Source organism: Passer montanus, unplaced genomic scaffold (genome assembly GCF_014805655.1).
Source record: "Passer montanus isolate IOZ18808 unplaced genomic scaffold, ASM1480565v1 scaffold7, whole genome shotgun sequence".
NCBI lineage: Eukaryota > Metazoa > Chordata > Aves > Passeriformes > Passeridae > Passer > Passer montanus.
The window spans coordinates 8,901,083-8,914,899 of record NW_024372147.1 but is presented as its reverse complement, the minus strand read 5'-3'; the positions used below and the strand labels follow the sequence as shown (position 1 = coordinate 8,914,899).

At 38.1% G+C, this 13,817-nt stretch overlaps 1 protein-coding gene across 9 annotated transcripts in view; it reads right to left on the bottom strand.

Annotated features, from left to right (window-relative positions):
• Positions 1–6,959: 6,959 nt before the first annotated feature.
• The window catches only part of NFIB (nuclear factor I B), a 171,491-nt gene continuing 164,633 nt past the window's right edge, over positions 6,960–13,817 (bottom strand). For 8 of the 9 annotated variants that reach the window (XM_039729918.1, XM_039729919.1, XM_039729920.1 and 5 more), the window contains one exon: positions 6,960–13,560. In XM_039729918.1, the coding sequence (XP_039585852.1) occupies positions 13,431–13,560 (130 nt within the window). In that variant the 3' untranslated portion in view covers positions 6,960–13,430. The remainder of the gene's footprint in view (positions 13,561–13,817) is intronic. The other variant, XR_005629925.1, reaches the window with a different exon arrangement.

The window sequence follows — 13,817 nt, the reverse complement described above, 5'->3', positions numbered from 1 at the left end:
AGGGAGGTTAAAGCCTGACTATTCCAGCTTTCAGCCTCCATGGGCTTTCAGTTTGAAAATGATTATTGGAAATCATCATTCAGTAGACTGTGCTTCTGCTAAGGGCACTTACAATTAAGCCTTTGATGACATATATACATATTTTATCATCAAATCAACTCGAAAATTCAGGATGTAGCTCTCAAAACACAACCTGGAAATTATACTGGCTTCAAGAGCTACTTTTTCTTATGAAACAACATTAAAAATTGTTGAGTCTGAGTGAACTTTATAATCTTCAGCATCTGTTCTGTTCTTTACTAAGAGTTAATGATAATGATGTGATTTGACCCATGCCCCTCAGGAAGTACCTGCATTTTTATTTTTTTAAAGCAGATTTTTCATTCAGCCCGAGTATCTTTACACTGTACAGGTGTTGTCAATGTGCCTGAATAGTGGCACACAAGACAAGAGCAGAACATACAAGTTTGGTGCCATTAGACCAGGCTGAATGGAGGCATGAGAGATTAAGCTCCTGCTTATAGACTGCTTTTAATATTTCTGCTTTTAATCTCCTATAGATTCTGTGGTACAGCACCTGGGACCTACCAGAGTGCTACATATATCAGCAAGCAGGGCACAGTTTGGTCCTAGGGCAGGCTCCTGACCCCTGCTCACACGTCCCCGCTTTCACAGCCTGGGAACTAGACTAATGCATTGAGCCCCTGAGGTATTGCCTGTTCCAGTGGACAGGGAGTGAAGACATCCTTGAAGCTGCTTCGAGGTGCCATTAATTTGAAACATTCCCTTTCTACACCAATCCTTCCTTCATTTTTATAGATTTCCCCCAATCCACTCTTTTACTGTTAACTGCTAGAAAACATAATTAAAAATCATAATTTTGCCTTTTACAATGACCAAGTTGCAGGAATTTTCCCTTTGCCGGATACTTCTGGAAAGGACCTCCCCACCCATTGCTCCACTCATGCCCTTCAGAAAGGCTTTGTCTACCAGCATAACTCAACCATCTCTGTTAACTCTTTCTTGCTTTCACCACAACTCTGGATCAAATACATCAAAGGGAAATTGTTTTTCCTTACAATACTACAATCACTTGACTGTCTCTATAGGACAGAATAATCCAGCCCAAGCAATAAAACATATGGCTACCACAGACTCTCAGCTTTTGTTCATTTATTTTTTAATAATCACCATTAAAAACTGGAAAGTGCAGCCAAGACAGAATATACCTTTATCTGAAGATTAAATTCTGAGTTGACTGAGCCCAGCAGGTCTCACCTTCTCTTGAGACATGAGGTCAGACAACCTTAAGTCAGGCTGGAGATCGTCTTCTGATATAGTGGCACTGTGACATAGCTATCCTTCCAGAATTGCTGCCACTAGAAGTGAAGAAGAGGGTAGGATATCTGTCATCTCTGCAGGTACTCTTGGTGCTCATTGTCCCTCTATGGCTCCCTGGGATGAAAAGGGATCCTACTTGAGCTCCTGCTCACCCATTGTTTGCCACCTCCCTCCATGGGGCAGAGTGATCCAACTCTACCACCTTTTGTCCTCAAGAGAGACAAGGAGGACACACGGCATGAGGGAACCTCTGATTGACACCAGGCTGAGATGGTGGGGAATAGTAAGTAAGGAGCCTTAGCAACTGACGAATTAGGGCAAAGGCAAGAAGAAGAGTAATGCCTAATTGAGGAATTAGGGTTAAGAATTAGGGTAAGGAGAAGGGGGTTCACTGAGCATACTGGAGAAGAACCTTGTGAGCCCATGGAAAGACAAGGACAGGACTGGCAGCAGGAGTTGTTTATGAGGGCAGCTGTTAGTCTGGATATGTCAGCTGTCCAGCTCTTCAGTCCCTAGAACACTGGGAATAGAGAGTTTTAATGTTTCACAATGAGATGATGTGCCAAGCCAAATTTTATCCTTGAGCACAGGACAAGACTCTTCCTTCTCTAGTTTTACTATAATATCATCTTCCTGGGAGATGATATTATCAAAATTCAAAGTTAATTAACTTGCATAAGATAGCAGGGGTTTCTGTTCAACACATTGTTCTTTGTCTGAAACATCACAAGTCTGAACACAAAAGGGTTGTAAATCAAAAAAACTGCTGTGAAGGGGTCTTGCATTTATCCTTAAAAACATAATGATGTCTTAATGTGACAAGAAAACTAGCTACTAGAAGGCCACCATTGTATCACTCAATTTATCTTCCCTATTCAATTCCTCTACATAAGTGTTCCAAAGATCCCCAAGATTTCTTTGGATCAAAGATTGAAAACCACTATCCTAAAAGAACACACCATCCATAGCAAACATTGTTGGAGCTTCCTATTGATACACCAGTCCAGGCTTGCCAGGACCCCTCTTGCTGCTGTCTCCTCCTGAGCAGAGAGGTCCTGGCACATGTAATCAGTGCCAGGCACAGTCCTCCTAGTGTGGTGCTAACTTAGCCTGCCCAGAAGGCACTAAGTAAAGAAGCTTAGCAGGTGAACATCTGTATGCAGCAATTTCTTTTTGCATGGTCTGCTTACCTTATTTTCACATTCTCCAAAGTGTCTTAACTTATCCACAGTCCACATATTAATATTTCCAACTTGTGAAAGCTCTGGGTCTTAGAGGCATCATCTTATGTTTAGTTAATTTCCTTATCACTGAGTATATTTTTCTAGTACTGTGGTGTATGTCCTCCTCTCCTGTTCAAAGTAAATACAAACTAGCATACGTTAGGTATTTTAGGTATTGGATACAAGTGAATCCCTATATCACATTCCTCCAAAAGGAGGGAGTGAGGGTGGGAGGGAGGGATGCCACCTAAAAAGAAGAAAATAAAAGGCAATAAAGGGAAAACCACCAAAACACCACCAAGAAAAAAACCCAACCTTATCTTTGTATTCTTGTCTCCATGAACCAGAAAATACATTCAGTTTCTAATGGTTATCACAAATCAGCGTTTTCTGGTCTGTGAAACAAATCTGCTGTAAGTAACTTTGACATCTTTCTAGTGTACTTCAGCAGAAAACTATATGAAGGGAAATATTTCAATCTCAAATAATTTGAGAGAGAGGTGTTGTACAACCAGAATAATGCCTGAAAAGTGTTTAAGCACAAAAGCCCCCACCTACCTTTGGGTGACCTCATTTGTGTGGCATTGTGTGGCATTGTGTGGCATTTCAGTGCTCTACGTGAGGGCATTTGCTTCTTGAAACATCAGCATCTATATGATCAGAGAGGTTCTGAAAATTGAATAGACAGCTGCTTACAATTGATATGGTTCCAGCTTCATGGTGCTGCAGAGCTTGATTTGTCAGTTATGTAGAGATATATCTTTTACCCCTGCCCCAGTCTTTGGTGGATCACACTCTCTTGCCTGCCTGCCCACAGCAATGAGAGCTGGTTTTGGCAGCTGCAGTGCATCTAAATATAGCCAATGGAGACAATTGTTTTAGTAGTGAGCATCATCTCAGCTGCAGAAAATAGTTTCTGCTTTGAACATTTGCTTTCACCCTAAGGTACCCACCTCAGGGGAAAAATGAAAAAAAAGGTATACATATTAAGGCCTGGAAAAAAAAAATACATGTTCACCTTAATTAAGGTGCCTTGGCAAGAATATAGGTATCTTTAATAAGACTTGTTAAAAATCAGTTGAGGAATTTCTATTGATTCCCAGCGGCATCTGTCAGTTTTTCTAGAGGAGAGGTCCCACCTACTCCTCAATGCCTTTCTTTTTTGAAGCAGCATGTTCTGTTTAGGTACCACATAACAGCATGTGCAGACACCCACTGTAAGAGAATGTTGATATGAAATACTGATGGTGTCCTTATGATTCCCATATGTTGTTTCTTTTCCTTAGGTTTCATATTTTTCAATGTCCCGTAACTTCGTTCATTCCATTCTTTGTCTAGAGAACATACTGATATGACCAAGTAAGAATAAAATGGACCAGGGTACAACATAACGGTGAATGCCATAAAAGGTAAATTGCGTTCAAGACACATTTGAATGCTTGCTCAGCTCTTCAGAGCTCTCAGCAACTCAGTCCATCAACATTTCTGAGTAATGGCCTTGGTAACAGTGACTGTTCTCATGCCAAGGACCTTAAATAAACTATTAGTGAACACTCTAAAGTGTATTTGCCAGGAGAAGTAGGATACCTCTTCTAGAGAAGATCTTGGTTACGTCCTGCTTATGTCTGTCAAAGTGTGACAATGTCAACAGTTTGCTTTAGTTTCGACTCTGTTCTTAAATCTTAGTGGACATAATTCTACTATTTCTTGGGGTGACTTATACAACCTATCTATGAAACAATCCTGTGAAACAGTCCTGTAGTTACATTACCAGAAAGACTTTAGGCTGCAGCTCTCTTGAGTGGAGATGTGACAAAGCACGTGAGAATCACCTGGTTAGCAGCAATGTACTTCCCTCCAGCATATTCCAGACAAAATTTGGTTCAGTCCTGAGCGTTCAATAACTTCCTTGTAGTCATCGGCACTCCTGGATGTGACTCAGATAGAAACTGGCAGTTAAACACTCCCAAGGGTCCCATAGCACTCAGGAGAACAGATCCAAAGAAACAGAATTTTAGGGTAACATCCCTAAAGAAATGGATGCCCATGGGCAGAGGCTTACAAGCGAGATGTTAACACAATGTTTGCTTTAACTGCTACCCAAGAAATCAGAAGCTGATTGACCAACAGTTTTACTGTGCAAATTTAGATCTGTAACCAGCACAGAAATTAAGATAAGACTCAAAAAGAAATGCAGATATAGTAAAGATTTCAGAACTTCCTGTAATTACTTAAGCAGCAAAAATCTTTGTGGTGGTACCGCACACTTCTTGTGTGCATGTGTTTTGATCTGGTGTCAAGATTTATGTTCTTTTTCAATTAGAATTTTTAAGCTCATGGGAAAATACACAAACCTAACACTGGATTTGGAAAAAAACAATTTTTTGTCCATTTCTTCTCAAAAAATCTTGTAAATGGGAAAGGAGAAAGGCCTGAACTAGGAGTGTTCCTTTTTGTATCACCACAAAGTTGCAAATCATGCTCTTTGCATTCTCTCCTTCCTATTATTTTCGTACTGATGTTCTAGGACACTGTACTGTGTATCTTGAGCATGGCAATTGCAGCTCTGGCTGTGGCACTGGCAGTCTCAGGCAGCTGCCATTCTGTTTCCAGCTATTTGCACCAGTGTCAGCATAGAGCTGGCATGCTCAGAGTAGGGGATCAAAGTCGAGAAGGATTGCTGCACGCTCCATCATTGGCATGCTTTGCAGCAGGCTGCAGAGTGGATGGAGAAGTAGGGCAGTTTCATATGAGAAAGGAGAGGCAAGGCTGAATTTAATTGTCTCTGGGTTATTCAATAAAGCTTTCTGGTTTGGAGCTTTAAACATGGAACGTGAGGGCCTTAATATAGTCTTCAAATCATGGCCAAATGGCACCATTCAGTGAAACCCCAGCAGGAAAAATAATTTTAACTTACTAAATTTTCATGCCTGACAATTTGTTTTGGAAAGACACACACACAGAAAAGGGCCTGTCACAGAAAAATTAGTGCGTTTAATAAACAAATGGTCATTTTGTTAACAAATCAGTAGAGAATTTTTTTTAAAAAAATTCTAGTTTTTCACACTGCCGGTTGCAGCTGGATAAAGCTTATGCTCTAGAAACTGAAGAATACTTTTATCTAAGTATATGGAGAGCTATTTCACTCCACTGTGGGACAAAATTTTATTATTTATATATAGTCTAGTTTAAATGTTTACCCTATTATCCCACCAGTGTTTTGACCATATTCATGTTACCTACTAACTATTGGTACTGGTTTGTGGAATCCTAGTGGTTTGAGAAGAAAACTTTCTATTTTCTAGAACATTAAGTGATTGAAACATTCCATATGTACATCTGATTCACACTTATGAAAAATAATTCTTTTGTAGAATTTAAAGATCTTGACCCAACATAAAAAATTCCTGGCTTCAGGAAGAATTTTGGGAAGATTGGATCTTACTGCTTTTATTCAACAAAATGTAATCATGAAGATAACTATGAAATCAAAGATTGACTGTCTGTCACAAATCAATAACATTAAAATAAGAGAGGTCTCCTGACCTTCTGCTATCATGCCTAATCTTACATCACAGGAGATGCAATTCAGATTGATGCCTTTTTCTGGTCCCTAAAATCATGAGCCAGATACAATTAGGCGATAAAAACACAGTTACCTTTTATGAAGAGTCCCCTCAGGTGCACAAAAAGCTGAAGTAAATGCCGAAAGTACATCGAAGATGCACATGTGACATAGAGCAAATATAGTTTTATAAGTTTAGAAAATTAGCACAACTGACAAGAATCCCCAGTTAGAAACACAGGTGTTGAGGTAATTCCCCCTTTTGGTTCTGCCCTCTTCAGAAGTCTCCCTTCCTTGCTAGTTCTTTATGGGAGTGTGTCTCAACCTTGGTTCTCAGAAGAAGCAAGACAGTTTAGGGGCCTAGGAATGCAGTTTGTCTTTCTGTCAACCAGTATAGGAAACTGCTAGCACAAATCTATATAGTTATACCATAATAACCTACAGAGCTACAAATATATGTGAAGAATATAAAAAGCATATATGTGAAAAATATATGTGAATATCTGTGAAGAATATAAAAGCAAAAATCAGTTTGGCATCAAGATCACCTGTATAATTACTAGGGTTGGTTGAATATGATGAAAACTAAACATATAATTTAAATTGAGCTGATTACCTGATTGCATCTCCTTTTGCTCTTGTTTTCCTCCCTTTTCAGTGTAAGTAAGTTAAGCCCAAATGTGTGCAAACAAACATGTTAAATCTAAACTAGGTACACACAGGACTCCATAAGCTGGGCTGTGCTATCAGGCTACAAGGTTTCAGTTTTGTTTCTAAGATATTACCAATTATGACTCTTAGAGACAGAAAAGAAAACGTAAGGCCAAATCTGTAGCATAGCTCATTTTTATTGTTTAAACAGTTTTTGCATAGGAAATATATCCGCTTCCAGTAATTGACTGCAGTATGAGCAGCTGCTAGCAGTATAGGCTGGATATAACAGTAACAATCACATTAAGTCAAGCTTGATTTACACCAGTTTAAAACTTGTGGCAGTTGAGTTCATTTGTAACCTAAAAAAAAAAAAAAAGTACCAGAAAGAACACTTTATCCTCCAACCAGGCACAATAAAAACCTTTGTTAACACTCAGGCTAAAATCAGGTCTGATGCCAGAGGGCCCTAATTCCAAAATTAAGTAGCTGTACTGTAATGCATCCTACTAGTGTAGGTTCATTACACAAAGACTCTGTATGGACCTTCTTTTTAATTAAAATATAACCTTCAGGATTTGTGGCCTACAGTGTGGGAAAAAATGCCAAAAGTTTTAAAATGGATCAACCCTGGTATGTAGCTAGCAAGCAATAACTGACTACTTGTCACCTACAGTTGTACTAAATGTATCTAAAGAAACACACAGCCCTACAAAAGTTTTCTCAGAGAAATATCAATGAGATGGGGTGCCTCTTCCCAGATTACTAAAAGTTCTATATGATATAAGCACAAATTAACAGCTTGATGAAGACATAATCTAATGCAGCTCTTGAGAAGCCTATGCCTGGGCTTGAGGAACCCCTCACATTCTACAATGTTGTAGAGATTATTTTTGAAGAAAATGTTATCTGAAACATATTTACAACTGAACTCAACAGAGACTGTGAAATTGAACAGGCACTGCTCATTTGTTTGAGTTTTTTGGTAAACATTTTGCTGGTTTTTGTTTCTTTCTCATTTTGCATCAACTTCTATCAGTCCATGCAACTTCAATGCCCTCAATGAAAATGCATAATAAGCCATACTTCTTAAAAAACTTCCTTCTGCATATAGAGATACATTTGCCACATCAGTCCCTGTAGCACAGTTTTCAAAATCATTCTGTCAAAAATACAGTAATACAAAGACTGGCTTTAGTGTCACTAGCTCACACTGCTCTCCATTTATTTAGGCCACCTTTTGTTTTACTGTTATGGTATCATGCAATGAAAGTATCAAAGGCTTATTCTATTCATGATGCTAGTGGCACTGAAGCCCTTTTCACAAATTCAACATACATATGAATTGCAACACACAGATATTTCTAAAGAGTACTAACTAGTGAACCCTTTTATCATAAAAAAAAAACCAAACAACTACTTACAACCATTGAAGAAAAAATTGCAACAAAAAAATTGTAAAAATTGACCGTCTCCAACTTGTCCCCTTTACTATTGACAACGTGACCAACAGAGCTGTGGCATGGAAACAGTACAAAGAGTTGTCATGGCAATAAGTTTGGCTGATGCAAAGGTCATTGTGCAGGGTTAAAGGGCAAAATCAGTGGTCCATGTTATCCTCCAACTGCAGTGCTCCACCACACCCACACAATTTTGAGGAATTAATAAAACTGGGGAACTAGCAGAAAGTGCAAATAAGAAGGAGGTGGTTTTTGGCTCCTTCAGCATGGAGAAGAACATTCAGCTTTGAGCCTTTCCTCTTTAACTTGATTAGCTGGCATGGTATTTTACTCTCTTTTTTTTTTCCCTAAAGTTTTCTATAGAAACCCAATTAAAAAGTCCAGGAGCATACAGCTGGTTAACGTTAACAAAAGACCTTGATAGGATCATGTAAACCATAAAGGATGTCATGCTTGGGGCCTTACTGCCAGCAACATTAGAGAGCTTTTTCATTAAAAGTGAAAACTGTACACTGAATATGGGATAACTTTCTGCAGCCTTCATAATCTCACACAGTACATATAATTTAGATTTAGGTACAGAACACACTCCGGTGTCACAGATGTCTTTGTGCAATCTCTTTCATTAAGTCCTTATGAAGCTACAAGTTGCAAATCCAAAATTCTGCTCCCTGAGGACACAGCTGTGTGAGACTTAAGTACTGTTTTAACTCTCTGCCTATCCTGAATAGCTCTGTGAACCTAATCTTAAATACCATCATGTAACTATCACAAAAACTTTTGCTAAAGGCCATATATACTAATAAAAAAGACAGTGGTGCTTCCAACATTTTGAAATGCTCTGAAAACCAACTTTTCCAATACTAAATACAACAAAATAACCTTCATAAAATATAATTTTCTCCATTTACATTTTTAAAGGATTAGTAACCTATGCTTTTCAAGCACAGGAATATGCGAAATAACTCCTAACATGGACAGATTCTTTTTTTTTTTAATACATAAATTAAGAAACTGGAGAGTTTTAACCCAAGTCCAGTTTCTAAACAAAGAATAATCTTGTTTAAAAATGGAAATGCATTTCCATTATAATTGTTAAAAAGTTAGCTTTACAAAAAAGGGTTTTTTAATTAAAAAAAATTCTTAACAAAACTATACAGTGTACAAATTACTGTCTACAAGGTAGGCGGTTTAGTCAGAAGATCATCCTTTCTTCTTGCTACTTGCAGCTTCACAAACTCATTCACATATTTTCAATGGAGCTGCCCACCTGAACATCACCCCACAACTATATTGCTATAATTAATATTTTTGCCATGTCTTTATGTACAGTCTCCTTCACTGCCTTTTTTTTTCCTTAGTCAAGCCTCAAGCGTTCATGTCACTCCAGGGGAAACACACTTCAGTGGCACAGCCATGAGGCCAGGGCTGCAAAGCAACTTAATAAAGGCAGAACAGTGCACATAGAACGGGGTGGCTCAATTTAGTCAGAATACACTTCCTGGTGAAGGAGGAGGCCAGAGACTGGATTTGAGTTCTCAATCTTATCTTAATTTTTAAATGCTGAGCTTACAAAAAAAAAAAACCAAAAAAACCAAACAACCAACAAGGCCAACCTAAAACCAAGCATACAGCAAATTAAAAGTTCGTTATCTTCCAAGCAGGCTTTTCTATTAGAGAGGCAGGTGACAAAAACCCACAGTTGCTGAATAACTCAGTTTAAAGAAGGAGTTTACTTCTCTAAAAAATTGCATCTTTAAGCTCAGATTTTTTTCATACAGGAGGCCAAATTTTTAAAAAAAAAAAATCTCTGTTAAGGGCATCTTTCTTCCTACAAAAGGCAATCACCATTCTGGATATTTAATGCTGAAGCCTAAACCTGTTCCAGTTTTGTCCCAGTGTGGTATTAAAAGCTTTCAGGGAACACCTTGTTAATGAACTAATTAAGGATATGCTCTCAGCACAACTCTGCTCCCAAATGCTCTGTATCATGACATGTATAAAGGACAACACCTACTTTTGTTTTACCAGGCCAGAGCCTGATGCGGACTGTGCTTGGGTTTAGCAGACTTTGCCATGTGCTTAGCAAACCAATTGACTTACTGAAGGGTTCTGAAAGAGAACCAAAGAACCCCACATTTCTTTTTGTGTCGGTGTCTTATCTGTTTCTTTCTTTCTTTTTTTTTTTTTCAGTTTAGCTAAATCTCAAAGGTTTATTTTCCTACAATTCCCATCTCTGTAGCCATTCAAGCCCTGCCTACACACTCTCTCCTCCTGGAGACATGGGGATGTGCCACCACTACTGCTCTTAACCACAGCTGGAGCCAGAAGGGAACGATCAGGGCTCATTGGGGTGGCTGCTGCTGAAGCTGCACCTCTGGGACTGCTCCAGAGTAGGAAAACTTCCAAAATGCAGAGACAACTGCAAAGGGATGAATCTTCTCATCCACATGACTACACGCTCCTCTGCTTTCACCCTAGTAGAAGACTGTCCTTTAAAGAAAACTTCACCCTGTGTTGAGCCATACATTGCATACATTGTGTGTGAGAGATCACCAGCAACAGGCCCATTACTAGTCTGCAAAATGGGATTTTACTGGAAACACACTTTTATTTCCATGGTCGGATTCCTTGTGTAAAGAAACTCCTTCTCCATTACACCCCAGAGGTCTCCATCTGATCTCCATGAGAAGACTGCAAACTTCTGATATAGCTCAACCAGGCTGAAAATTGTAATTCAAATGCTGAATTAAGAAACTTGGCGGGGTGAGAGGGGAGTGGAATATAAAAGAAATTACGTACAGGAAAAAAGTCAAGCAGAATAAGGGGGGCAAATTCTCTGCTTGAGCAGCTCCAGAGTCCACTGGAGTCAGTGGAATTATGCCAGCAAAGATTTTGGCCCTGTACTTGCCTTTCCTAGACAAAGTAAATGTCTTTGTTATTCTGAGTTAAAAACATTTTCTAACATGAACACTTCAGGATGCATTATCTTTGCCAGAATGGAAAAGGCTTCATCTCACTGTGGGTCTTGACCTCTTTCTCCGTCTGTCTCGCTTTCTCATGAAAAAAACTGTGAAGTAAACCAATTTCCTCAAGTCAAGTCTGCCTCCAACAGAATTCATTATTTATTTTTAAATCCAGAAATGATTTTAGCTTGCACCCCAGGTGGGAAGTTAAAAAGAGGGAACCTATTTGAAAGTTTGTCACAGTAGGCAGAACAGTTGCTTTGCAGCCCTTGCCTGGCTAAGGGTGCACTGCTTCACAGCTACACTGTAAAGTGTTAAAAATCCTCCCCCCCCACCCCAGAATATATATATATGTATGTATAAAAAAAAAATCCCCTGTCCACCTCTCAGTACAGAAAAGGACCTCATCACACTGCAAAAATAGCAGTACCCACTTTGGTCAATTAAAACAAACAAAAAAAGCATACATTATTTTTTTTTAAATCTGTGTACTTACCTATAATAACCAATACAGCTAAAAGCACTACCTACATAGGCAAAACTTGGTATTGCATAATTCGTATAAATTTGTATCCCCTCCCCCCAATATTAATTGGAAGATGAAAAACATGAAAGGTTAATAGAAAAAACACCAAAATACTGAAAATATTGCTGGTCGATTACAATTCTTAAGCGGCAACTATACACAGCCATGATATGCTCTATAAATGTGAGATAAAGGTATAACTGTCTAAAAAATCCATGATGTCACACATTTTTCGCATCTGGAGTACAAAATATTTTGTCATAAAAATGGTAAAGATTTAAAATTATAATAAATGCAGCAAAACAAGTGTAGTGATGTCAATTTTTTTGTAGTTTTTTTTTCCTTTTTTTCTTTTTTTCCATTTTTTAGATTTCAAGGCAAGGCACGTAATGTGGACATTATATCTTCGTGCAAATTAGGATTACTGGAAAGAGTATTTTAAATTTTTAAAGAGACATAGAGGCAAAATGTCTGCCCATGCACATTATATTTCTGTCAATATGTGAAAATTGTTGAACAAGGCTAACTTCTGAAAGCACCATGCAAGTTTACAGCACCCTGTAATTAGACTTACATTAAGAGTGCATTATTTAAATACAACATATCCCCATCCTGGTATTACCAGTTTGTAAACGGTAAGCTTTGCCCTTGTGACATGGATTTGCCTATGTCTTTGTCTCTATGATGTAGATTTTACAGAAACATGTAAACCCTATGGGTTCTTGATGCAACAAGTAAATTTAAATAAATAAATCCTACCCCACTGTGGAGGCAGCAGCTAAACCAACATAAGTGCTGTGTTTCCATTGATTTCTTATTCTCAAGGACGTGATTTGTCTTGACTTAATGCCTTTTAATGCCCTCAAAAACTGAGGGGAAAAATATGTTTGTTCAAAGTAATTTTTTATTTTTATTTTTAATCCCCTCAATTTAGAGTCCAAGGGCTGAAGGACTTATAGTGATGACCTCTTAGATATGATTTTTAAATTGCACTTGCCTCTGTAAGTGTTTCTTTACTGGGGAAAATGTCATTTTTTTTTTCTTTTCCTTTTTTACTGTTGCATGAGAAGATAACACTTTTACCTGCATAGAGGCATTTCTTCCATAGAGCCTGTGTGTTCATACTGATTGAAAATTTCAAACTGCATAACACACTAGAAAAAGGCTGAATTAAGGGCCAAAGTTTAATAAATCCATACTGATAACTAAAGGCTACAGAGCTTATTTTTAAAACATTTAGAAATCAGACTGTTGAGAAAGTGGCTGGCTCACGGCCCTTGTCCTCCTGCAGCTCTGCTGTCGCTGCCTAGCCTTTGTTTTGTGAGATAACCAGGAATAGTGATCTCATGCGTAAACAACAAGAATACTAAACCAACAGAACTAGCTTATCATGCAAATATTAAGGCATCTAGAAAGTCAGTTAAAATATATTGTCAGAGACAGAACATCTATTTCCCAGCGGACTTCATATAACAAAGGCTACTTAGGAGGAGCTGCATTCTACTCATCAGTGAAATATCATCGACCCTTTGTATATCATTTCAGTTTCAACCATTAGAGAATTAGTGATTGTAAGAGCTGCAATTGCTGGTCTATTTTTTGTTCTTCTTTCTTCACGTTCTTTTCTCATACTGTCTTCTTTTCTTTTTCCTTTTTTCTTTTTTTTTTTTTTTTAATTTTGCTTTTATTGTTTTTCCCTCAGTTGCTCGTTTCTGCTTGAAGGAAAGGCTCTCCAATTATGTTCAAACCATAATTTGGGACATTTGTTGGCAGGATCGGTGTCCTATTTGATACTTGGAAAGGAACCAAGCTAGCCCAGGTACCAGGACTGTTGAAAAGGGGAAAGAGACAAGGAGGGAAAGAGAGAGAGAGAGAGAAAAAAAACATATATTAAACACATACACAATGAATTTGAATCAAGGTCCAGCTAATATTAATTAAAAATAGCACTATTTAAGATAAATCTGAAAGAAAATTTGTGAATGTAACTTGAGATTCTACTTCCCAGTTTTCTTTGTGAAAGTATGAAATGTTTGAAAGAATAATTATTGTGTTGAACTCGGTAGCAAGTTGTATGACTCCTGA